Source organism: Eucalyptus grandis, chromosome 7 (genome assembly GCF_016545825.1).
Source record: "Eucalyptus grandis isolate ANBG69807.140 chromosome 7, ASM1654582v1, whole genome shotgun sequence".
Lineage (NCBI taxonomy): Eukaryota > Viridiplantae > Streptophyta > Magnoliopsida > Myrtales > Myrtaceae > Eucalyptus > Eucalyptus grandis.
In genome coordinates, this window is record NC_052618.1 from 1,399,728 (window position 1) to 1,425,847 (window position 26,120).

General features: G+C 40.0%; 2 protein-coding genes and 1 pseudogene across 3 annotated transcripts; 1 reads left to right on the plus strand and 2 right to left on the minus strand.

The window, feature by feature from the left end:
- Positions 1-236: 236 nt before the first annotated feature.
- Positions 237-7,854, plus strand: LOC104415942 (60S ribosomal protein L23). Its single transcript, XM_039316954.1, is given in 4 exon segments — positions 237-361; positions 797-906; positions 909-1,095; positions 7,703-7,854. Coding segments are annotated over 4 exon segments (462 nt in total). The 5' UTR covers positions 237-348.
- A 9,795-nt stretch (positions 7,855-17,649) lies between these two features.
- On the minus strand, positions 17,650-21,297 carry LOC104417893 (annotated as a pseudogene).
- Positions 21,298-23,217: 1,920 nt separating this feature from the next.
- Positions 23,218-25,883, minus strand: LOC108955026 (disease resistance protein At4g27190-like). Of its 2 annotated transcripts, none has more exons than XM_018859721.2 (2): positions 25,690-25,883; positions 23,218-24,621 (listed from the first exon to the last, which is right to left on the minus strand). In XM_018859721.2, exon 2 carries the CDS (start codon positions 24,533-24,535, stop codon positions 23,762-23,764), a length of 774 nt encoding a protein of 257 aa, XP_018715266.2. In that variant the 5' UTR covers positions 24,536-24,621; positions 25,690-25,883; the 3' UTR covers positions 23,218-23,761. The 2 variants fall into 2 exon arrangements, with proteins under 2 accessions (XP_018715266.2, XP_039174274.1); XM_039318340.1 differs by lacking the exon at positions 25,690-25,883 and adding an exon at positions 24,741-24,854.
- Between the last annotated feature and the right edge of the window lie 237 nt (positions 25,884-26,120).

Here is a 26,120-nt window from a genome sequence, read left to right on the forward strand (position 1 = left end):
GCATTTTCGTAACAAATAAAATTCCCAAAAGATTAGGATAAATGTTTGAAAGTGAAAGTAGAGTAAAATCGATCAAAAAGAAAAAAGCCCAGAGATCAGGTGGACCGTGTATAGATGGGCTTTTCGGCAGAGACATATGGGCCGATGCAAAGAAACCCAAAACCACTAGCGATGGCGGTTCCCCGACAACCGCCACCGCCACCGCCACCGCACCCCCCCCCCACCCCACTCGCCTACGGTTTTCTTCGGCTCTCTCTCGCCGCTATATATTGAAGGCTTTCGGCAGCCTCCCCAAAACCGTTGTCGCGTCTCTGCTTGGTGGTCGCTTCTCTTCTCCTGCCGACGAAAATGTCGAAGCGAGGTCATCCCCTCTCCCTCTCCTCTCTCTTTTCTGCTTTGTGTCATATGGCTTTGCCTGGGAAGATGCGGCGATCAATCTATGGCCGCAGTGTTCGATTTCATTTGCCTCCTTGCTAGGTAGTTTTCTCGTAAAAGATCTTGCTTTTGGACTTACCCATTTGAATTAGCTTGAGAAAAAATCGATGCTTGGTTCATGGCAGCTTAAGTTTTTACTCGTGGGTTTAGACTGGTGGGATCTCTTGAGATAGACAAGCTCTCTGTGTTGATCGGGCGTTGTGGGTGCTTTTGGCTGAATATGATTGTAGCTTGAGAGGGAACTGGATGGTCCAAATTCGGTTGCCATTCGTGTGATTCTGGGGAAATTTGGTCTGGGTAGTCGGGATGGTGAAACGGGCAGTTTGGAATTTGTGTTTCTGATGATCTGTCGATCTTTTAGGACGCGGAGGTAGTGCGGGTAACAAGTTCAGGATGTCGCTGGGTCTGCCGGTGGCGGCCACAGTTAACTGTGCGGACAACACGGGGGCCAAGAATCTCTACATTATCTCGGTAAAGGGAATCAGGGTCCCTCGAACAGGTTGCCCTCTGCCTGTGTTGGAGACATGATGATGGCCACCGTCGAGAAGGGGAAGCCCGACCTCAGGAAGAAGGTCATGCCTGCAGTCATCGTCAGGCAGCGCAAGCCGTGGCGCAGAAAGGACGGCATCTACATGTACTTTGAAGGTCGGGATCACTATTGTCTTTTGTTTAATTGGATTATATGCTTCGGTTGTCCACTTGCCTCTTAATTGGGTTGTTGTGGTTGCATGTACCAATGTGCATCTGAACTTTTAGTAAGTTTCCTTCACGTTCTCATGGTAAGGTTGATTGTGATATTTCAAGTAAAATCAATGGGAAGGCCAATTGTGATATTTCAAGTAAAATCAATAGGGAAGGTCAATGATATATAAATTAATATTCACTATCTATTATTAAAGTATTTATTTTGATTTAGTTAGATAAAACACATTGACTATATAAATAGACAACTATCGTTCGTAACTTATATGTTTTTATGATAGGCCAAAATACTTTTTTCTAGAAGCTAGGTCCATCCCCTATTCAATTAGGGACATATTGATCGGGGTATATTGCTTCACCTACACGAAATGGGCTAATTTGTTACATTGACATTAGACTATACAAAAACTTGTCTCGTGATTGCTTGCCACTCTAATATGAGGAACTAGACATTTCTTATTGAGGAAGACAAAGTCGTGTTGGCAAGGAGAGAAAGGGAGAGGGGGAATGATCAAAGCGGAGTTTTTTCTATTAGATAATTTGTTTCAAACCACGAAAACTCAAAAAAAAAAAAAAAAAAAGGAATTGAGCTGCATTAAGAAGATAAAAAAGACACTACTGGTCTTTGAATGCATTCATGCTTTTTTTGCCTACAAAGACCAGTAGTGTCTTTTTTTTATCTTCTAATGCAGCTCCAATTCCTTTTTTTTTTTTTTTTTTTTTTTTGAGTTTTCGTAGGTTTGAAACAAATTATCTAATAGAAAAACTCCCGCTTTGATCATTTCCCGTTTTCTCCTTTCTCTCCTTGCCGACAAGGCTCTGTTTTCCCCAAGAAGAAACTAGACCGAAATGTCTTCTTCTTTGAATAGAAGAAGTGTTAAAGTGGCAAGCAATCACGGGCAAGTTTTTTTGTATAGTCCAAAGGTCAATGTAACAAGTTAGCCTATTTCGTGTAGGTGAAGCAATATACTGTAATCGAATAGGAGATGAACCTAGTTTAAAATAAAAGTATTTTAGTTATAAATGATAATCGTCCTGATACTATTTATATACTCGACGTGTTTTATCTAACTAAACTAAAATAAATACTTTAACTAATAGATAATGAATGTTAATTTATATATCATTGGCCTTCCCAATTGATTTTACATGAGATATCATAATCAATGTACAACCTCAAATCTACCCAACACTTCCTATCCCTCTGGAAAATCAGACGCGACCGGAGCATGAACTTTGGCGGGGGTCGCACGGAGGTAATGAATAAAATGGCTGCTTGTGTGACAGGTGGTCTGGTCTCTTTCCTATTCAAGAAGTCTACACACGTTCTCAAAGAGCGGTTGACAAAGTTAAGTTTGTGTTAAACTTGCCATGGCACGGGCCCCATGTACAGAAAAGATTCGTGCGTAGCTCGTTCATACCCCCATTATCCATTATTATAGTCAGGTTCGTCCGGAAAAATGTCAAATTGAGAAAATAAAGTCTTCTCCCAAAAAAGATTAGAAGAAAGTAGATTTTTTTTTTTTTTTTTTTCACTCAACTTGGAAAGTTAATACGCAATGAAATCGTGGGTTATGCCAGGGTTAGCTAATGGTTTTAGTCATCAGCTTCCTTGATTGAAGCAGGTTTCTATCGCGCATCCAACATCTGAAGCACATTGAATTATCTCCAAGATGATAAGTCATGATTCAAAGTGACCGACACTAGACGGTGACTGAAATTGCTGGCTACTTTTGGTCATGAAATTCGTCCTCATTATGCCCCCCACCCTCAGTGAAACTATGAGAAGAACCTGCAGTACCCGTGGCACTGGTTCGTTGACTTGGGCGACTGATGGTTCGTCCATGTGGAACTCGTGCAACACATCTGGCATCGTCATTTCTCCAAAAACCACGGGCCAGCACAAACCTTTGTGGTACGCGTGCTTGCAACATGCAAGCAGTAGACACACTTTGCCGTCCTTGAAATCCCTCGGTGAATAGCAAAGTCCGTGTTCCTGGCCTTTGTTTCATTGCTATTGCATGCGACGATCACCTGCGCGTGCACACCAAAAGACGACAAGCTCCGTTGCCGCCTTTCTGAGGATCCTCAGCTCCGGCGAGGAATCACAGAAAAGAAATACGAATATGCAAGCGATCGGATTGAGGAAAATGTTGATTTCGCCGGCAAAGCAGGACTCGAGATGGATGGCGACGGTGGTGGCGAAGATGGGGACGATGATGAAGATGATAAGTGAGAGAAGTGACGAGGTCATCGTGCAAACGAAGAAAGAGCCACTCGGCAGGAGAAAGGAGAACTGAAATGCACGTCAAACGCTTAGGAATTGGAGCAGCAACAAGCCTCTCTCTCTCTCTCTCTCTCTCTCTCGATCTTCTAGGCGTTCCAGAAGCCTTGTCCACCGTTGATTGGTGCCGGAAACCACCGCCTACCATGCGACATCCGTGCTCTGCAAATAACGGTGTTCTCGCGCTTGAGCTTCGAATCTGGGTGCTCCATCAAGGAACTCGAGTTTATTGAACCAAGGAGAATTTCTTTCGACTTTCGATAACTTGGGGCCTTCAAGCTTTCTGATTTTCATCGAGTGTGGAAGTTGAGAACATCATTCCATTTACGCGCGTATGTTGAAGATATTGTTGCCCATAATTGATCATAATTGATCTTTATTGATCTAATTGGTATATTTAGAGAAAATTAGAATTTTGTATATTTGGGAAATTATTCTTTCCTCATTTTGTATATTTCTTTTCTCTAATTAGTTCAGGCTTGTACATTATTAATAGGGCTGTAAGCTGTATAATTCTCGACTTCTTTCCATCTAATATTCTGACATGGAGCCCATCTTCTAGCTTCCGCTCCTTTTTGTCTTCCTTCTTCTTCTTCTTCTTCTTTGTCCAAACCCTTTTCTTTCTTTATGTTCTTTTGTTTCCTTTCTTTTCCCACGTCAAGCTTGCAAAATTTTTCTGGGCTAAATCAGCAAGGAAACAAAATGCCGAGAAACCAAGCTTCAAAATCCGGTACATCCCAAGATCCAGAAATTTCTTCTAACGTCCAAGGATTCACCTTTGGATGAACAAACAAATCTGGTGACAGAAAACCAGACGCAAGAAGAGAATCAATTGCCGACCCCTGAGGAGAGACAAGGTTTTGTTTACCCCAACCCGGGGCAAATTTTTCGGGCCCATATGTTCAATGGGTCCCAATCCAAGTTCAACCTATTCCGGCCAAACGAGTCAGATGAATTCGACCCAAAGTTCCACTAGCTTTGCCGAGAGAATCAATGGCGGGCAAGGGGAGGAAACCCACAACTTAATAATGAGTCTAACTCCGGTGGAATGGGTTGGCCCTTCTTGAGTCAAACCGGTTCGGGTACATCAGGATTTGGGGCAAATCCTTACCTGACCTATGGAATTGGATTCCTTCTCTTCGCAGGCATCATTGCAATCCATATTAAAAGCTAACCCGGTAATTTAAAATCACTTTATTCGGAAAAAAAGAAGAAGGTAATTTATTGTGTACTCATACATATTCAAATCCAGTGAAAATATTTGTAATTGGATCGAGACATTAACAATATATCTCAAATTTTTACTTTCATTAACCAAAACTTCAGCTTTTTTGTGGATATGTGCACTACAAGTCCTAAAATTTTTCGCAAAAGTACAATTGAATCATAAAATTTTCAACAAATCTAATTAAGTCTTAAAATTAGTACAATCAAGTCATTTCGTTAACACCGTCAATTTATATAATGGAAAACACTAACGTGGCTTTTATATTAATTTCTCTCTCCTACGTGACATTTTTATTAATTTTCCTTTTAAATTTTATTCAAAATAATTAAAAACAAACTAGAAAGAAGAACAAAAAGGCGCAAGAGCTTGCCAATGTGTGTTGCCATCACTGGGTGACCGTTGCTACGCCCAAGCAAGGCCCCCGGGGGCTAGCGAAACTCGCTAGATCTAGGCGACGCCTCACCGGCCCTCGCCTAAAGCTAGGCGGCATGCCCATATCTAGGTGACGTGGGCCCCCACGGGCCGGCGATGGGCCGCAGTTGCAGCCCCCGCCCTTTTTGTTCTTCTTTTCCAGTTGTTTTTTCTTAAAATTATTTTAACTTTTTTTTAGTTTTTAAATATTATTTGAATAAAATTTAAAGGAACAACTTAATAAAAATGCCACATAAGAGAGAGAAATGAATTTAAAAATGCTACGTCAACGTTTTCCGTTAAATAAATTCACGGTGTTAACTAAAGAATTCGATTACACAAATTTGACAGGTTTTGAGACTTGATTGAATTTTTTTGAAAGTTTTAGGACATAATTACACTTTCGCGATAAGTTTTAGAACTCATACTGTACATGTCCATTTTATTTGAAGAATAAAGATCTAGCTCAATAAAGTTAAATAATGTCTCTTTCGCTACGTGTAAAAAATTGAAACTTTCATTTGTAAAAAAAGAAAGTCTCCTCTCATTAGATTATATGTTCAAAAGTCTACTTTTAGTATAATTTATTAGAAAGGTTGGATCAGAATGTTACTCACGAATAGAAAAATACATATTTTCCCAGCATGGAAAGTTAGTAACGATGGTGGGCAGCATAAATGTTCAGCTAACCGTACCGTTAGCTTTTGAAACAAACGGTCATGCTTGTGCCGGAGAAAGGAAACTTTCGTGTTGGGTCCCTGCACCGTTGGCTTACCTATTAACAAACCGAGCAGGTATAAACTAGGGCGCGCATGACAACATTTTTGAAACAGAAATCAATTTTTATTTCATGGATGAGTTTCGAGTAAAGAAACGCGTTTGATAACGATTTAAAATTTCTATTTTTGAAATAAAAATTCTTTTTGGTAAAAGAATAAAATTTCTATTTTTAGGAACGGCGAATATCGGCATCCGGTGGTTGGAGCCAACTTCCGCGAGCGGCGGCAAGCAGCCGGAGTCCGACGTGCGGTGAGTGGCGGCGAGCGGCCGAAGTCCGGAGTCCAACGTCCGACGTCCGGCGTTTGACGCCTAGAGTTTGGCATTCGACATTCGGCGGTTGACAACCGGCATCCCGTATCCTACGTCCAAAGTTTGGTGTCTCGACGTTCAACTAGCTGGCGACCGGCATCCGACATCCGGAGTCCGGTGGCCGGTGGCCATTGGTCGAAGTCCGCGGGCGGCCGAAATCCAACGGCCGGTGGCAAGTGGCGAACGTCCGGTTGTCGGCGATGGGCCTCCAGCGTCCAACGGTTGTCGATGAGTAGCTAATGACCAATGGGCATCGGCATTTGACGGCCGATGGTTGACAATGGGTGATTAGAGTTAAGTGGCCGACGGTCGGCGGCGGGCGTCTAGCGTCTCACGGGAGGCCGGTGGGCGATGGGCGGTGACAAGAGTAAATGATGAGAAAAATTTTGATTTCTCATTTTTGTTTCAGAAATATAAAAGTTAAAAATTTTAACTTCAGATTTCTATTTTAAATCTATTTTTGGAATAGAATTTTTTGCAGAAATAGAAAAATTAAATTGCATTACCAAACGGATTTCTGTTCCAAACATGTTCCGAGGAGTAAAAACAGAGAAATCGAGAGATAGAAATGTTGTCATGCGCACCCTAAGCAACTCTAGGAGGCGAAAACTAACTTCAAACCTCATAAGCGATTATTGCCGAAGTCAAAAGAAAAACGAAGACATAAAGAGCCGAGAGAGGACGGTGGACTTCCCTTGGAAGCAAGATGTACGGCAAGTCTCTTTGCTTTCCTTGTTAGACTAAGGACTCGTTTGGTAACGATTCTATTCCGAGAAACAATTTTTGAACAGAAATAGTTCTTTTTTTTTTTTCTTTTCCAATGAATAATTTCTAAGTATAAGAACGTGCTTGGTAATTGAAAAAATTTCTACTTCAAGAATAAAAATACGTTTTGTAAACTTGTATAATTTTGTTGTTTCTTTTAATTTTTCAATATTTTTATTATATTTCTTTTTTTTTTTTCCTTTTGGTCGGTTATCGGCCCTCGGCGAGCTCGAGCTCGCCCAGCCAAGGCGAGGCTAAGCCTCATCGGCCGGCACGAGGCTCAGCCTCGTCGGGCCATTGTTGGGCGACGTTGACTCGGCGATGGCCTGGCCTGTGCTAAGCCTTGTCGGTGGCTAGGCGAGCTCGGCCTCGCCGGGGGCTGGTGACACTGGGCGAGGTCGCCGGCCCTCAACGGCTGGCGGCCAGCCACTGGCCAAAGGAAGAAGAAGAGAAGAAAAAAGGAGAAGAAAAAAGAAGAAGAAGAAAAAATGTTTCTAGGAATTGTTCCCAAGAACAACAATAAATAATTTTTTTCTAGTTCTTGTTTCTGTTCCAAATCTGTTTCCGGGAATAAAAAAAATAGTTTTATGTTCCCAAAACAAAAAATTTACTAAATGCGTTTCTGTTTTTTTTTTTTCCTCGGAACAAAAGAACAGAAATTTTTGTTCCAGGGAACAGAAACAAAAATAAACAAACAAGCCCTAAAGAACCATCTCGACAATACATATTTTGCTCTATTGTTTTCACGAGGAAGAGGAATCATGTTAGAATCATTGTGGCTGTGGCAGGTCGGGCTCCCGGAGACGAGACCTCGGATGAGCTCCTCCCCATTGAAAAGCTCGATCTAGAGATCCCCATGAAGGACAGAAGCGGAGGAGGCGGGGCCGTGGGAGAAGGAGCCACCGAGGCCGAGGGGCCATCCGCCGGGCTCCAAGAATAAGTGGAAGCGGCCGATCTTTGTGACTATACATAGTTCTAACGCACTTCACAGCCTTGTGATGGAGATAGCCAAGTGGTGCAGATGTAGCTGAGTACGTGGCCTAGTTCGCTAGACAGCGACAGAGGGGTGTCCGCGTGCTCAGCGGGAGGGGCACGGTCACCAATGTCACGCTCCGGCAACCCACAGCCACTAGAAATGCAGCAGTTAACCCTTCAACTTCTCAAATCAAAAGGAAACCTGAAGTTGCTCGGCCATGGAAATCCTTATTCAATGATCTTAAATTAGCCGCAAGAAACTTTAGGGCTGAAAGTCTTCTTGGTGAAGGTGGTTTTGGCTGTGTACGTGGCTTTACAAAAGATACAAGCGAGAGAGCAGCCTGCTCCTCCCGGGGTTACATCTACAGCCACTTGTGATACAGAGATTAACTCCGCGGTTTCATCTCCAACCGCTAGTGATATAATGCCAAAGCCTTTCACCGTAACCGGATGCTGCAAAGTGTGTTCCTTTTTTGCATGAGGATGTAGAATGGCCCGTGATATGTCATGATTATAAAGCTTACAGTATCCTATTAGACGCCGTATATAGCATTAGTTGTGGTGGCATCTGATTTACGACCCCAATGCCAAGCTTTTCTGGTTTTGGACTTGCAAACATTTTTCCCAAGGGAGATAACTCTCACTTCACCTATGTCATTGGAATGTACAGCAATACTGCTCGGGAATATGTGATGCAGGATACAGGCCATTTGAGGATGAGAATTGCACAAGTAACCTGCATAAATGCGGTCAAGTATTATTATTATTGACAAGTCAAAGTAATCCCATTGTATAGAAAAGAAGAGAACAGCCCCAATCTACACACCTCACGCACAACATGTGCACCAGTTATGATTAGGAACTGAATTCGATTAGGTAGATATCAACCGAACCAAAGACAAGAAAATGAGAGCGATGGTCATATACCGATGCACTATCCGTCCGATCTGTCCGATACATGTGACCACCATTTGCAGGAATGGTAGAATCAGCTGTAGTTCCTGCATCCCAAGCTAAAAGGTTGCCACTTTTTTGTTTTCTCTGTTTTTAGTCCTGCATGTAGTCTCCTAAATGATGCTATTCCCTCACCTTCCAGTCCACCATCTATCTACTATTTCTCATATTGTTTGCCTGGGGAGGAACCTAGAAATTTTGCTGGACCCTCATGAGTTGGTGTTCCTAGGTGATCTAGATCTACTTTCTGTGGTACGCACAGTGCTCTGGAAAATACATGAAAGTTGGACCTTGAGGGTGCAAATCAGGCAAGTTCCTAACCCACGTTAATAGAATGTCCGCTAAGTCCTTCAAATACCCAATTAATCCCTATCATTTTTTCCTACCGAAACACCGATTCACAGTTAGTGTTCTTTCCTTTATGTGCTTTCTACGCCGCATGTCCGAAGGGTTCTTGGTTCCAAATGATATATCTAGAGCATGTCCAAGTAGCTGGTTAAGTTCCGCCTGTGTGTGGTAGTTGTCGTCCTACATGCACTAGATAATTCCCAAAAACGTTGGTTCATACTATGATTAGGTATTATTTATTACTTTGTTTTTGCGCTTCAGGGGCATGCAGCACATTATGTATACTTTCTCCATCGTACTTTCCTATTTATTATGCTGGCCGGTAAAAGCATACTTGAATGAAAGACACCTTGGTGTAAATACCAATTTTTCAGGGGGAGAGGGGGGAGAGGGAGAGAGAGAGAGAGAGTTTAACTTGGTTGTAACACCTAAAATCTGTGGAAAATATTAACATATGAATTCTAATATAATATTCATGATTTTCTATGTTTTAAAATAGTTCTTTTTTAGCAGATAAGTCCATCAATGACGTTTTACTTAAAAAAGAAGAATAAGAGTAAACAAATCTCCTAATTAAGGTTAAATTTATTTTAGATAGGTTTTGCTTTTCTTTAATCTCATATCTCATGAAATTCATTTTTATTTAATAAAATATACCGAAAATCTTTCGAATTTTTAAACATCATCCATCCTATTTATATTTCAAATGCTTAGATTTTTTTCTTTTCTTTTTTTAGTAGCGGTCATTTGATCTTCGGGTCAAGATCTGTGTGCATCGACCGATTCTTGAGCAATCTTAAATATGTGTAAAACTTTGACAATGCTTGGAACAAGATCTTTTACCACATAAGATATTTTTTCTAAAAGGAATTATTAGATTCAAATTGTAATTCTTCTTGGATTTGCAGACTTACCATTTTTGTTGGCTCTCTCTCCCTTTATTATTATTATTTTTATTATTATTTTTGCTTTCCCTGCATAAAAACAAGGTCGAAGATTCCACCCATGAGGTGTAATCACAATTAGAAGGTAAATGCCGATGGCATGAAGCAATAGAACACTTGGATATGAAATTCAAACGTAAAGCCTACAAAAGCCCACTTTGGGCCGGATTGTGTAATATTTAAATCAATTATCTCAATAACGATTTTTATTCTTATAGGAAAATTATGAGGTTGATAAAATTTTCAAAATTAATTTTGACTTCCAAAGTCCTTCTAGTGAAATCATATTAGACTTTGACCTTTCAAAAGATAGGCGTATGAAAGCTTCAGAGTGATTTTACCAAAATCCAAATTCACTGCTTGAAATCTGGTCAAAAAAGAGAGGAAAAAAAATTGGTACTTGAAATTACAATGTAGTCATGTACTTATCAATCATAAAAAGTAATTGAAATATTCTCATTTAAGAAAGAGCATTTAGACATGTTAAATTAGTACTTGCTCCCCTCTCGACTTGCGCTTTGCCCTCGGGGAAGGTCCTAGGTGACCAGTTATCGGCCTTGGCTGCCCCTCTCCCCGTCAACGGCGGAGCCCTTAGTGCAATCATGGTGGATTTGGGATGGTGAAATGAAAAGCTCAGCCGTCGCCCTCCAAGCACCACACCAAGATCGCCGTCATGGAGGTCAGGAACATCGGCATGGCCATCACCCAGACCATCCTCACCCAGGACCTTGCTGACGAGCTGAGCCTCAACGATGCCAAGCCCGACAAGCTCCCTGGCGAGACGCTCGACCTCTAGCAAGCCACGGCGTTCCTCCCCACGTCGACTACTGCATCGCCGGCCGGTCGACCGAATCAGAGATAGATGAAGGAAAGATCAACTTCCATAAACGCTGAGATCTCGGCCTCTCTCTCTGAAGGGAAGAGACGACGGAAGAAGAAAGAGGAAGGATGGCATGTGAGAAAGATTTGTGAGAATCCTAATAGAGCGGGTCCCGTGGGACATCTGTCAATCAACAAATAGACTATTATTTTGCTGAGTTGTCAATCACAAGTGTACCCAATATTTGAGTGATGAATTCAACCATTTGGCAATCGATGTCAACCGTCCAGATCTGAACGATGCGATGGACAATCAGGTTCTGGATTCGTCCACCTCCAATTGCCTGAGCATTGTCTGTGCTGATCAATCTGGAACTGATTCTTTGCTATTCACTGGCATCGAGCTGATGGAACTCAACGAAGGAGACAAGGTCCACTCCTATATCGAGGAGAGACTCGCCTCACGTCTAGTCGGGCTTGGGGCGCAAGTTACCGTGGTGGCAATCCTACTCCAGTTTCTCGGCGAAAACGCAGACCCAAGCTTTTCAACTTCACTCAGAGGCAGTGCAGAAGAAAGGCGGCATTGACACCGCCAACGCGAGGTGCACATGGTATGCGACCTCGAACGAGGAAGTCCCCAAGATCTTCTCCTATGGCTTTGATTACAGTGACAAGCCTGAGAACAATGGCTTCTATGGTTGTGGAGTTTATTATGCTCCTCTTGATCATCCTCTCTCGAAATGTACGTGAGTTCCCTTTTAACATACTTTTTATAAAGTGGTACGATGATGAAGATATGTTAATATAGCATGTTACTAGATTTCCTTTGTCACATATGATCAGTTATATCTAATAGAACTAGTATATTTCACGATCATGTTGTTGGACTCGTGTTAGAATGTTGTGCGTAAGATGATATTGGCCTTAGATGGTTTCTCGGTGATGCCTTGGCAGCGTTAAATCTGCCACTATTAATTGCACAAATGATGGGATAGATATTGTTTGGAAAGTCTTATTTAGAGCGTTATTGTATTTCCCTTTTATGCTATGATTGGTTAGATCCGATAGATTGAGTATGATGATCGGTGAAATTTGATAAATCGAGTATGTTTCGTGAGCATAATGTTTCTTGACTTACATTAACAAATGTGCATGTGATGATATTGGCCTTAAATATTTTCTTTATATTGCTTTGGCGGTACTATGACTGCTCCCATAGATAAAGATGGCGTACGACATTTGTTGATTTGCCGTGTCACACTGGGGAAATCAGAGCTTGTTAGTCATGGCTCAAAACAGTCTCATTCTAGTTTGGAATAGTATGATTCGAGCGTCGACGACTTATAATCTCCAAGAAGATACATAGTTTGGAGCACCCATAAGAACATTTACGTGTTGCTGGAGTATGTTGTCAACTTTAGAGCCCCTTGCTGCTCAAGAGGTAATCGGATTTTCTTTTCCATTCCTGCTTTTGCATTGGTGATATTTGTGTGTTTGACTTTATCTGTCCTATCAACTAGCCGGATGATTTGTGAAATTTATATGCAATAGGGCCGTTGAGAACTCCGGAGAAGTCATGGAATCTTAACGCCCCTTGGATCCCATTTAAGGAACGAAAACCTTCACTGCATCTGACATCAATTTGGTCTCCAAGTATTATAAGGCTTACAGGGTAAGTGCCACATCAACATTGTCATCACAAAATTCTTGTCTTGCAAGCATTTTTCTTTGAGAAAAAGTAAATGAAAGCGTGCGTGTGGAAACATCATCTTCCTTCCCTTAAGATCTTAATTTTATTCGAGCATAATTCCGAAAGTTTAGTAAAAGAGAGGCGAAACCAGATTTCATTTTTCTATATAAAAGATATAAGGGCAATGTCAGACATGATGGTAAGTTCTACTATGAATTTTAGATTGGTCATTCATGATTTATCAATTTGTCCGAGAAAGTCCAATAAATCATGAAAATAAGATAAATTTTGTCCTTCATATTTACACAATGCGTAAAAAAAATATTAAAAATAAAAAGGCTATTCATTTAAAGGCTTAAAATGTGGGGAATTTTAAAGAAAATCCAATTAACACTTAATCATCTTTTGTTGGAGGTGTGACGCGGCCATCCACCAACACCTCCCACTTAAAATTGAGTCCCTTCGGTGGCGGCACCCTAAGAGAGCCATGCTTGGCATCCGTCCTCTGTCGCTGCCTAGCTGCCCTCAAACGCCTCTTCGCTGCCGCCACCTCCATCAGCAAACCTTCCTTCTTGCTGAATTCCTCCACGATCAGTGCCTCCTCATCCAGCTGTGACCACTGGCGCCACAAGTGGGACGGGACCGAGTATGACCGCATTGGGGCAGACGTGAACTGTCCCTAGTGCTTGAAGCAAATCCTCCTCTTCTCCAACCGCCCCCCTCCATTACCGGCTGAGAGCCCGACGTTTACCTAGCCCTCAACCTCTGCCCTTGCTACCGGACGGCCTTCTACTTCAGGCCTTTCAAGCTGGAATGATTGTAGGGGAAGCTCCATCAAGATTAGCCAGGTCTTTGCTAGGGACATGGAGAGGCATTGAGATGCATCGTGTGTGAAGAGCAAAGGTTCCGGTGAAATGGCAGAGTTGCCGTTGCTGATGCCGAAGGAGGTTTGCAAGGCGCTCGACAAGTTCATTGTTGGGCAATAAATGGCAAAAGACTAAGTGTTTAGAACCGGCATGTGTAATCAGTACTCCCTAGTCATAGACACTGTGCGAAGAGTGAAAAAGGTTGCAGTGAAACGGCAAAGTTGTAGATATTTATGCTGAAGGAGCTTTGCAAGGGGCTTGACAAGTTCGTTGTTGGGCAATGGGAAAATGTCACAAACAATTCCTAAACTTCCACTTAATGTGCAATCTCGTCCCTAGACTTTTAATTTGTTCAATTTGGTCCCTGAATTATCGATAAATGTCCAATCTAGTCCCCGACTATTTGAAAATTGACCAATTTTGTCCCTGAGCTTTCGATTTGCTCAATTTGGTCCCTAAACTATTAACAAATGTTCCATTTAGTCCTTTCGTTTGTTCAAACCGTTAAGTGATGACGTGAAGCATTAATTGATGACGTGGAACTAAGTTGGATTACTAGAATTATGAGTCAATATATATCTTTAAAAAGGAAAACAAATTAGGGGTCAGCTAGAGATGAGAGCATTAATCACAAAAGCAGAGAAAATAAGTGGTTATGTATCTTTTTTTTGGACGGTGGCCACAATTTGACTTGTTTTCAAGGGAGTTCCCATGTGAATATTCCACATGTCCTTTTTTATTTTATATTTAAGAGACTAAAAAGCCATGGAAGCCAATTTCGTTAACTTTAACTAATGGAAAGACAAAATTGGTCAATTTTCAAATAGTCGGGACTAGATCGGACATTTATCAATAATTCATAGACCAAATTGAACAAATTAAAATTTTAGGGACGAGACTGCACATTAAGTGGTAGTTCATGGACCAAATTGAGCAAATCGAAAATTCATGGATGAAATAGAACATTAGATGAAAGTTCAGGGATCATTTGTGACATTTTCCCTTGGGCAATAAATGGCAAAAAGTTCCGTTGTTACGTTTATGTTCGGGGATTTTCATTTGTGGTTCATTTACCCGAGAGGGAATTTGTGTAGAATTTGCATATGCTTCTCGTTTCTCCGATCATCCCTAATTTTTCGGTGAAGAATTGGGTATGAAAAATACTAGATAATATGTGGTATTTGCGCTGCAGATATAGGACATGGGGTAAACAAGTCAAACAAATGGATCAGGTCGAACTAAAATTTCTGATCTAAATTCACTCATTTTCATACAAAGCAAATTTAGTAGCCCATACTTGACCCATGCTCTACTCATACATTTATATTATCAACCTGTGGAAGTCCATATCCATCAACTTGGCCCACTTTAAGCTCTTATGTGAATGTGTTATTTAGATAAAATTTTGTATCAAATTTAAAAGTAAAATAACAAAATAAGAAGATGTACATAAATAAATAAATATAAAAACCTAGAAAGAACTATAACAATGTGCATGTGTTGTAACAAAACATTTTTTTGGATGCATGCTTTACTCAACAAACTAAAAATTTAATCCTTTCTCAATAATTTGCGTCAAATTCCATGGCCTACTTATCCTTTCTCGGCACGTATTGCATAGTGACAATTAGCTGGTGTAGTAAATTTACGTCTCTCTCAATTTCACCTTACAATTCCACACTTAGTATCCATCTCTATCTCTCTCTCTCTCACACACACACACACACACACACACACACACACACACACACACACACACATCGAATTCTGCCAAGAAAAATATATTGTATTTCAACTAAACATGAAAACGAACACTTTGTGTGCAAATTTAGAGAGCCAATGTATGTTCAAGAAGAAAATGAACCGCTTGCGGCCTTGTCGTCAACAAGCTAGTAGGCCCCCGAGTCTCCATGGGCGTCCCGGAACGATCAATAAAGGTAATAGTTACATAAACACAATGAAAAGACAAACTACCATCATAATCAACATCCAAACGATGATGAAAAGTGGAATTAGTGACTCACAAAAATAAAAAAATTACTAACCCACCGTTAGGCAGCTGCGTTGGTTGAAAGTCTCTCATTCATCGCCAAAGTCGAGAGTTCAAAACCCGCAATTACTAACATGCTAGTCTCCCTCAAGGTATAATCGCCGTTAAAGTCTAAAGGTGCCACCGGGTGCTGGAGGACCTTGTGTCTCCGAATAGCATAAGCAAAAGGGGCTCAGGCGGATCCTCGGTTACCAAAAAAAAAATAAAAAAATTACTTATTCATCAAACACCCAAAGCAAAAGCTAATATCCTCTCAGAAAATACAAGTCCAATCCAATGTATTAATTTCATCATGTGCCCACTATCAGCATGGGTGAGCAAAGCAATCATTTAAAACATTGTTGACTGACAGGAGATGGAAAACACCTCTTCCGAAAGCATTGCGTTGAAGCCGAGTTCATTTCCCGCCGATGCCACACCGCCCCCAAAAAATTGATGTCCACGGCAGCAGTGGCCCTACAACTAAAAATTGCCAACGGAAGAAATCAATAGATCGAAACGCTTTCGGGCATGAAAGCACATGACAAGCACACACGCAAAAGTGAAACTCATAACCCTAGAAATGCAGGAACGAATAGAGTACCTCGGATTGTGGGGAGGCCAAAGTGAAAGAGTGGATGGATATGTGGCAAAGGCAGCAATCGAGGGAGTGCGGAGAAAAGAAACCTGGGCGATGTCGTGGGAAAAAAAGTTTTTTTTTTTTTGGTAACACAATAATAATTATGGGAGCTTCGTTATTCTTCCTCAGTACAAAAATGTCTTTGTTGAGGTTTTACTGATATTAAAATTAATGAGATAATGCACATCCTCTTGTATAAAAGCATCATCGATTCTGTGCCCTAAATTTGTTTTCAAGGTGATAAGTAGGTTAGGAATAATTAACGTGAATTAATATGTAATTGAATTTAATCAAGTTCAACTATATGAATAGATTGATTGCAAAATACAAAAGGAAAAGGTATTATTACCTGAAAAAAGTAAGAATATCTTTGATTAGATTTAAAGGAAAAGAGAACAAAAAGGAAAAGAAAAAGAAATTATAGAAAATAATACACTTTATATTTATTAATGGGAAAAATAAACAAAAAAAAAAAAATAGAATATCTCAGAAAGAATAGAATAATATGAAAATAAAAATCAAAGAAAAAAGCTTGGAGGCGCCATGGCACCAGCATTTCAACCTCTGTCCTAGGCGTGGTTAACGGGGCCGTCACCTACTTGGGCCGGTCTCGCAGCCTCTGACAATTTTTGGGTTGGGCCGCATAGGCCCAAATAAAAATAAAATAAAAATAAAATAAAAGATTGCCTACATTGAATTCTCAAATACCGGTTTCAACAAGAAATGCTGGCCCAAAAGAATTTCCAGCAATTTATTGTAGCTGAAGTCTGAATGAGAAGAACCGTGTATTTTTACATAGCAAGCGAATTAGCAATTCAAACGAGCAAGCACCCCAGTTTTGTGAGAAACAGAAATACAACGAGATGATTATTGAGAATGAGAACATGTGTCAAAGACATGCCACAACGTGGAAAAGCTCCATACATAATAAATTTCGCAGGAAGAGGTACGTCAAATAGATACAATCAAAGGTAATCATTATCATTAAAACACTGTAGAGGAGAGATAAGGTACCAATGCCCAAGTCTCAATTTCGGGCTTCACCTCACCACTTCTCAATGGATGACTTTATAAACGTAGCATAACTCATACTATATTTTCTCTATTGACATTTCAATAATTAGGAGTGAATATTTATATGGAAGCCAAAACTCCGGCACCAAAAAAGGAAAGAGGAGAAAAAGAGAAAAATGGGGTTGAATGCCGACTATTTATAGGCACATTGCCGCAGTTTATCATTGGCTTCCAAAGATTGGTGGTGTGGTGGCATGGATATGTGTTGGTCCCATCCGGAAATGAAGGAGCTGCATTCCTTGAATTCACCATGATTTGAGTTTGGATGCCATTCCACGGCTAGCGCTTCCCTGTCTTGTCCTCAATATCTGATGTACTTGGCATGTATGGAAGATATTGGATAGTCTTCAAAACTTTGACAACTTCACTCATCCAGGGACGAGAACGGATCTAGTTCAAGGCAGCCAGCAGCCAACTACAAAGCAATCTGGGCACCTTTTTCTGAGTACTCACTTGTGAGCCTTGGATCCATCAATTCGGGCAAAATTCTTTCATCTTCCCTATGTGACCGAAAGTACAAACGTCCACGACCAATAAGGTCAAACGGTTTTTCATTGACTAGTTACTTCAAAAATACAAACGATCATTTTTAGGAAAATATTTTCCAAATCAATTGACCTTTTAGTTTTAAAGTTAAATTTTGCTACTCCTAAATGATAAATAGGAAATTATAATGAGAATAAACACAAATCACGATCTACCGCATGTAGCCCTAAAGCACATAAAACAAAGAAACAAATAATACCTGGTATGGATTTACGTTTTTAAGTAATTATCTATTGCTTGTAGGACGGACGACTACCACATTAACCGGCTACTCTAAGAAACCTAGATTCTCCGTTATGAACTAGGAACCCTTCAGACATGTAGCGTTGAAGCATATAAAAACTTACAGGGAAAGAACTTTAATTATGAATCAGTTTCCGTAATTACTGGTTGTGCATCCTATCAAAAAGCACCATACCTGATGGGGATCAATCAGGTGTTCGAATGGTATAGTGGACTTTCGGTCGTTAATAAAAAAGAATAATAAAACCAAAGACAATATATATATATATATATATATATTTCACTTGCCAGCATTGCACGATTAACGTGGATTACGAATTCGCCTAATATGCACCCTCAAGATCCAATTTTCATATACTTGTAATCAGCCTTTATCATTCCCAAAGGCTGAATAAATCTAGATCACCTAGGAAAACTGACTCGTGAGGGTCCAGCAAATTTTACAGGTTCCTCCTGGACAAAAAAATATGAGAAAGACACCAGACATTATTCTCAGAGGAAACAACAGTTGAGAGATGCCTCCGACGAAGAAAAGGACTGCAAGTACTGAGCACCGATCAGTCATTCCACAAGGTACGCTGCGCGTAATGTTCCAGAAGTTCAAGCAAGAAATATGCAATATAATCCATCCAATGATAAGATACCCCAAGGACTGAAAGTAAGGGAATAACATCATTTGGAAACACTCCCCCTCACACTTAATCCGAATCTCTTTGTCTAGTACTAAGTGTGAACATATTTAATTAAAAAGACAAATGAGGTATGGAAATGTTTGAACTTAGGACTTCTAACTCTGACCTCTTTGTCTAGTACTAAGTGTTGACATATTTAATTAAAGAGACAAATAAGGTATGGAAAGATTTGACCTCAGGACCTCTAACTCTGATACCATATGAGATTTTGGTAGACTACTACCAACTATTCAAAAAATTTAAGCTGTTAGATGAAAATATGGTTTAATATTTAATTACTCCAACACATACCATTCCTGCAAATCATGACAACATATGAGGACAGAGCAGAGACAGGATGCACAAAGAGAAAATTAGGTTATATCGGTATATGACCGTCCCTCTAATTTTCTTGTCTTTGGTCACGATTGATATCTACCTAATTCAATTCAGTTCTTTGTCAAAATTGGTGCACATGTTGTGAATGAGGTGTGTAGATTGGGGCTGTTCTCTCCTTTTCTATGCCACAGGATAATTTGACATGTCAAAATCTTACTCAACCACTTTTGTGCAGGTTATTTGGACATCTCTCATCCACAAATTGCTCGTAGAAACATACACATACCACGCATTAAGTATTCCGGGTCAATATAGCCAAGTGTTCCTACGACAGTGCCGGAGTGAGAGTCATCTCCCTCGAGAACAGTTGCAAGTCCAAAACCAGTAAGCTTGACATTGTAGTCCTAAAAAAGACGAGTAATGGAAAAGTCAAACATCGTGATTAAAAAGGAAAAAGGAATGTCACCCCAGCTTTTGCTACCTACATCATCTAATAGGATCTTGGAAGGTTTAAAATTACGAAATATCACTGGCGGTTCTGCCTTCCCATGAAGAAAAGCAAGAATCTCTGCAGCTTGCAGCGCTATTTTCGTCTTGTTACGCCAAGTGAGAGGCAATTCCGCTACACAGCCCACAAAAGAACACAAGAATTAACTAATAAAATATTTGTCATCACAGATAAATCAATATTGCCTTTCTGAAGTCACCATAGTCAAAGATACTTTGGTTAAAACTGATACCAACTTTTGAAAAATAACTGCTGAGAATTAGTAGGCAGGACAAGAATATGGTAGAAACTACAGCAGGATTCCCTTTCTTTTCTCATGAAAATGAAAATAATGCTTATGCAAAGGAATATGCCCTACTATTAAAAACATTTAGTATCTTTCGAGAGTTGTTCAATTGGCAGGCATGTCCCTTCCATTAAATATCATTACTAGCATACTTGCAAGCCTTGTACTAAGTTTGATCCTCAATACGATACAACTCTAGTGTTCTTGCACCTAAATGACCAAGTTAGAGAGAATTAAGCCTCAAGATTCCCTAAGATGTACTACTGAGAGACAAAGATGATAAAACGTTACTAAAATCACACACGGACGAAGCTGCTAGAAAGTGACATTTCATGACCATATCACATGATCTTCCGCTATTTCTTTTTCTTTTTCCCTGGCATCGAACTATAATGTCCTCTGAGTATATGATAACATTGAAAGTCTCTGGTATTGCATCCTTTTGGTCGGTGGCACATCAAAAAAGCAATTTACATATATAAAAAAAATTCAGGCAGAAGAACATTCAACAGAGTATGAGCATTGTAAATTATTTAGGAAATTATGGTTCTGAACCCTACAATCTTCTGGAAAGACGTCCATAATAAGGACAAGTGACATTTTTTCCTCCTTAAAATTATTATCCAGATTCTAGTAGCAATCAAATAGTTTTCGTGGGAGACATGACTTCCATATCCATATAGGTGGGTCGTTTTACCGTGAGTACTTATATAGTACGAACATAATGTAGGACATGTCATTAAGGGCACCAAGCACATGTTAAAGGACAAGTGCGCATACTTTCAAAGAGGTGATCTTTCAAGCTCCTCGTTGCATATACTCATATATAAGAAGCCTTTGGTTCCCTTCCACGCAATATCCAATTAACTTTACCAAATTTGGATGCACTAGATGACCAAGAATACTCACTTCAGCCTGGCACGTGGAAAGTGCAAGAGTTCAAAAGTCATACTAATCCAGAAAGAAAATATCATCACATGAAATATTACCAGCCATCGTTCGTAAGCCAGCTGCCCACTTAGCTCGAAAATCTTAACAGCAACAATCAACCCAGTGCCAGGGCTGGCAGGAGCAGTCCCATTTTCTTCAATCCAACCCTTAAAGACTCGGCCAAAACCGCCTTGACCAAGCAGACCCTCGGGACTAAAGTTTCTTGTAGCTAACTTAAGATCCTTTAATGAGAATTTCCGCAGCTGAGGAGCGACTACTAATTTCTCATTCGTAAATCCACGTACAGAGCCAAAACCACCTTTACCAAGAAGACTTGCAGCACTAAAGTTTCTAGCAGCTAACTTAAGATCTTTAAATTTGAATTTCCGCAGCCAAGAAGCAACTTTAGGTTCCCTTTTGAGTTTAGAAGTTGAACGGTCTGCATTAACAGTGGTTGTAGACGAAACCACAGTAGGAGCAGGCTGCTCTCTGCTTGCATCATTTGGAATACTTTGTGCTGCTCAAATACGAAATTAGCATATCAGACGAAACAAGTGACCATCGATTTGGGTCACATAGGGGAACAATAAGCACCAAGCCACTTCATCTAAACAGGAATTAAAAGATGAATCAACTAATCTGCCAGTCGGCGTAGCACCTGTTACTTTTCCAATTGAAGTAATTATTCAGTCCCAAATAGAGGAGGGTATGTAGCCACCTACGTGGATATTTGTGGTTGACAACAGAAAACTATGACAACATATTCAACTTGCAATCAAAGCGATGGAAAAGATTAAGCAGCAATATCTCTTGATATAGACTAAAATAATTCTATGCAACCAATCTCTGACGTACTTTGCTCATTCTTGTGATATCACGCCCTCAACCTACTCTAGATCTGTCACAAACTTATGTCTTCCTATGAGAAGCATCGCTATCATCACCCTTTGCTAGATAATCTACAACACACAATAATTGTTAGTCACTTCCATACCAATATAGCCAAATAAAACTCTGGGAACAAAGAGCACTCCTAAGGACACTGGCAATCAACTCCAGCTTGACAAGTGTTAGTGGGGCAAATGCATGAGCCGTCAAAACGCAAAACCAGAGTTAGACTATAAGTCCACTATAACAAGCTACATATAATAGTAATATATCCCACTTTGCTTCTTTTGGGGCTTATAAGGGTCCTATAGTCTGCATCCACTCAATACTTAAACTTTCACATTGGACTTTTAATTTGGTACTAGAGCATAAACTCTCGATTTTCCATGCCCCATTTAACATTTCATTTCAAGTGGGTTATTTTCCTATCTTATTCCTAAAGTGCATTCATCATTTAATTTTTCCGGGGTTGCATATGAGAGGGAGTATTAAAGTGTTGAACATCATTTTTTTACAGAGCTTATGATAACCTTCGTCTTAAGTAGCGGCAAATAGCAGTCGGCAAGAATGGAATTTATAACAATATGGGGCATTGTTGGCCCTATTGTGGTGATTTCACGTCCAATGAGGTTGATATGCCCGCATCCACGATTATTGCAATGCAAACAGTAACACAATTTGAAAATTTTATATACACGTAATCTCTCTTTCTTGCCTTATAACTTAAACCTTTGGTTGGACTTTGTAACATAAACCAAACATTAATTTCAAGTTCATTCTTTCACAAGACCAAAAATAAATAAAAAGTATGTTCCTTTCCTTTTTTTCCGGTATAGTACCTCCAACAAACACAAGCAGAATATCATGAAATAAGATCTTCATATCACCAGATAAAAAGTACAGTAGTTCCACAGAATGTAAAACAGGAATTTAGATTATCTATTCACAATTGACATTGATAATAACTCCCTCGGCACTCTAATAAAGAAATTCTCCTACCAAAAAATAGTAAATAAGCCAGCTAGTATTTCGTCAATCTACAAGCTTGAAGCCCGTTTACAGCAGCAAAAATAGACTAGCAATCCAAATCACTGCACACTAATGCTGTGCCGATATTTGGTTTTGTACACTGAAAATACATGCATCAGAAGCAGTCATAGTTCTGAAGCTAACATTAGAATGGCCAGAATATTGTATAGTTAGCTGTCGCCGCCTCATTCATAAACATTTCAAGGGTGATATCAGATATCCGATTTGAAAGGAGATCAGATTTCATTCAGATAAATGTTAACTTTCCAATTTTCTCTTCCCCTGCAGCTTTTAACTTGTTCAATCAAATGCATAAAATGAAAGGGAAAGAAAAAGACAGGCATCATCTCAACAGAACAATGCTCTTCGCTGATAATTACTCTTACCTTTAGTCCCCGTCGGATGATTGCAACAGATTTCATCAGGTGATGGACTCTTGAGATTCGGACAATCGATAATGCTCATTCGTTCCAAGTTTGGTGCAACGCGTAAGCCACCGGAAATGCTAATGAGTTCGGCAACGAGAATAGGGATATCCTTTTCATGTTGGGGAGGAAGTGAGTACTCTCGTAAATAGAAGTATCTTCACACGTCACTAAACTTGAGACAACACGGCAGTCTTTGACTTTGAGCTCTTCTAAGCTATCAAGATTTTCCAGTAGGCCAGGTGTGAATAGAGTAGTCAACCGAGGGCATGTGACTAAGGCCAAGCATTTAAGATGAGACAAGGATCCTCGATGCAGCGGCCCCTCATAAATGCAACTCAAACTCTTCATACGATATACATAGAGATATTCAAGTGACTTGAGAAGTCTCGTTTCATCCTCCAATATTTCTGATACAATTCCACTTCTATCAGCTTCATCGTACATGTCAGTTCCATCAATAATAACCCAAATCTCATTACACTCCCCAATTATGCAGCATTTCAGTTGCTCCATGTTCTCAATCCCAAAATCAGATAGCTAAGTGATATCCGTATGGCGGTCTAAGAAAAATGCAGAAGCATGCCGAAGCATCTTCTGGATATCTATAGGCACCCCCACACCATTTACATATTTCAGGGATCTATCCCAGTGCAAACTCAAGATCTACTAGGAGTCGATTCATTATGCGTTTATCATGATTGCCAACAATGAATTTGAAATGTGACAATGATCTAGACACCTTGTATGTACCAAACCATTTGAATTTCCTCAGATATTCCACTCGCGGAAGGTACAATTTAAGTGTATCCAGACTTATCAAGCCACAAACGTCATCAACAATAGCTTCCACAACACTCTCCCACCTCTCATCCTCTGGATTTACATCAATACTTAATTCTTCTAACTGAGATAACGCGGAAATATTGCCTTGAGGAATCAACGCATTTGCTCTCACAGATTTTGTGCCCTGATTTATGCGTCGGCAAAAAGATACTTCTAAGCAAGTGAGCTTTGTTAGCTTTGCCACCTCCTTTGGCAGATCCATGATCTCAGTACCTTCAAGATCAAGTACCTCAAGCTGCTGAAGTTCTCCAATTTTTGAAGGTAACGCCATCAATAACTCACAGTGATTTAAGAACAGTCTTTTCAGGCGGCTTAACCTGAACAGAGACTCTGGCAAGGACTTGATCCGAGTTCTGGATAAATTCAGGATTTCAAGAGCAGGCATGTGATCAAAGAAAGACGGACTGATAGTTCCAAGCTTGTAATTTCTATTCAGAAACAATACCAAGAGTACAGGACACCGAGGATCCTCGGGTAACTTAGTCAACTGATTTTCCATCAAGTAAATCTCTGCAAAACTCCGCCATTGCGTGACCTCCGGAGGTTCCGTCAGTCCTAAACCCCTGCGCATAAGGACCTTTCTGCTGCTATATTCAGGCGGACTGGAACCGATGTCGGCAAAACATATCTCAAGTTCCTCTACCGGTTGTGGGGTACCTGATGATGAGTAAAGATGATGAACAATCCTACTATTAAAACATGCGAGCCAAACAACACGTGAACATTCCAGCCGAAAACCAAACATGTATGAAAAAATTTGAGGAAATGAAGGAAACCGCAAGAGATGTCGGAATCGGATCCTTGAACGGACGAACATGAAACCCGAGCAGAACGTAAATCGAAGGCCTGCGGTGGAGAATATCTCCCCATGATCGCACCCCAAAGAAGGAAGTAGTCCGGCTCGAAATATAACAAATAATGGCAGATGAAACTTTCTTATTTTTCCCTTGAAAACCGGTTAGGTAAAGTAGTCCGGTTCCATGGAATATTCTCCGGTAAGGAAAGCACCTGTTACCGGTGAAAGAATGACCGAGCCGTCACCATGGCATTGTCCATTTTCCTAATAAAAGGGCAATGTCTCGAGGAAGAGAAGCATAAGGGTCGACTGAACTGATGAAGGTAGCATGTATGCACTCTATCTAGCCATATGAATTTTAATTATTGCGTCCATAAAAACGATTGACATATTAAAATAACCCATTATCTTATATCGATCTATTTTGTTATTAGATGTAAGAAAAGGAGATAAAATAACCAAAAATAAAAAAAAAAGATTCTTAAAATAACAAATAAAAAAATCTTCTTTCTCTTGCATATTCGAATTGAAAGAAAATAATATGGGTACTGTTGTACACAACATAAATAAGATTACTTAGCAAATAGCATGAATGGAGATGGATTTGCATATATTCTTCTCCTTATAGAAGCATTATGATTACTCGGTATTTGACATTGTATATATATCAAGAGTAAGCTGATTGGGAGCACATTTGTAAGCTGCTGAAATGTGCTAGGGATTATCTTTCCGTTGATTCTGGTCCTTTTGTTCTTTGAAGTTGAGAATAGTCATGACGAAAAAGATGTAATATAATGTATATTATTGAACAAAAAGTAGACTTTACAGGATAATTATCGAAAATAATAAAATATCAATTACAATCAATCAAGATCAATTATGGAAATATACATAACATTCTCAAATTCTACATGGCCAAGTCTGGTTACCTTTTGGAAGAGAACTGAGAAGTCTCTCTGTCAGGTCCTTCCATAGCCTCCGTCTTGATTTCGCGGGGTGAGCAGGACTAATCAGATTATAGAGACCACAAGAGGCTGGGCAACTTTGTGGGGATTTCTGGCGATTATTTACATAATCAGGTCGGTCCACTTTTATTTTCGTTAAAGTTTGCTCCTTCAAAGTCTAAAGGTCTTAAATCAATAAATAATAAAAGTGAAACAGAAAAAAAAAAAAAATGTGGCCAAATCCCGGTCTACTTTGGAACCAGCCAATTTGATACTAGGCCGATTCCAAGGTCCACCAATTTGGTTCTCGAATACAAAAATTGAGAATCCGCTCTGACAGAATAGAACCTAGAATCTATCTACTTTGAAACAAGTCATACCTAATATGAATAGTGAGTCGCAATAATAAAGTAACG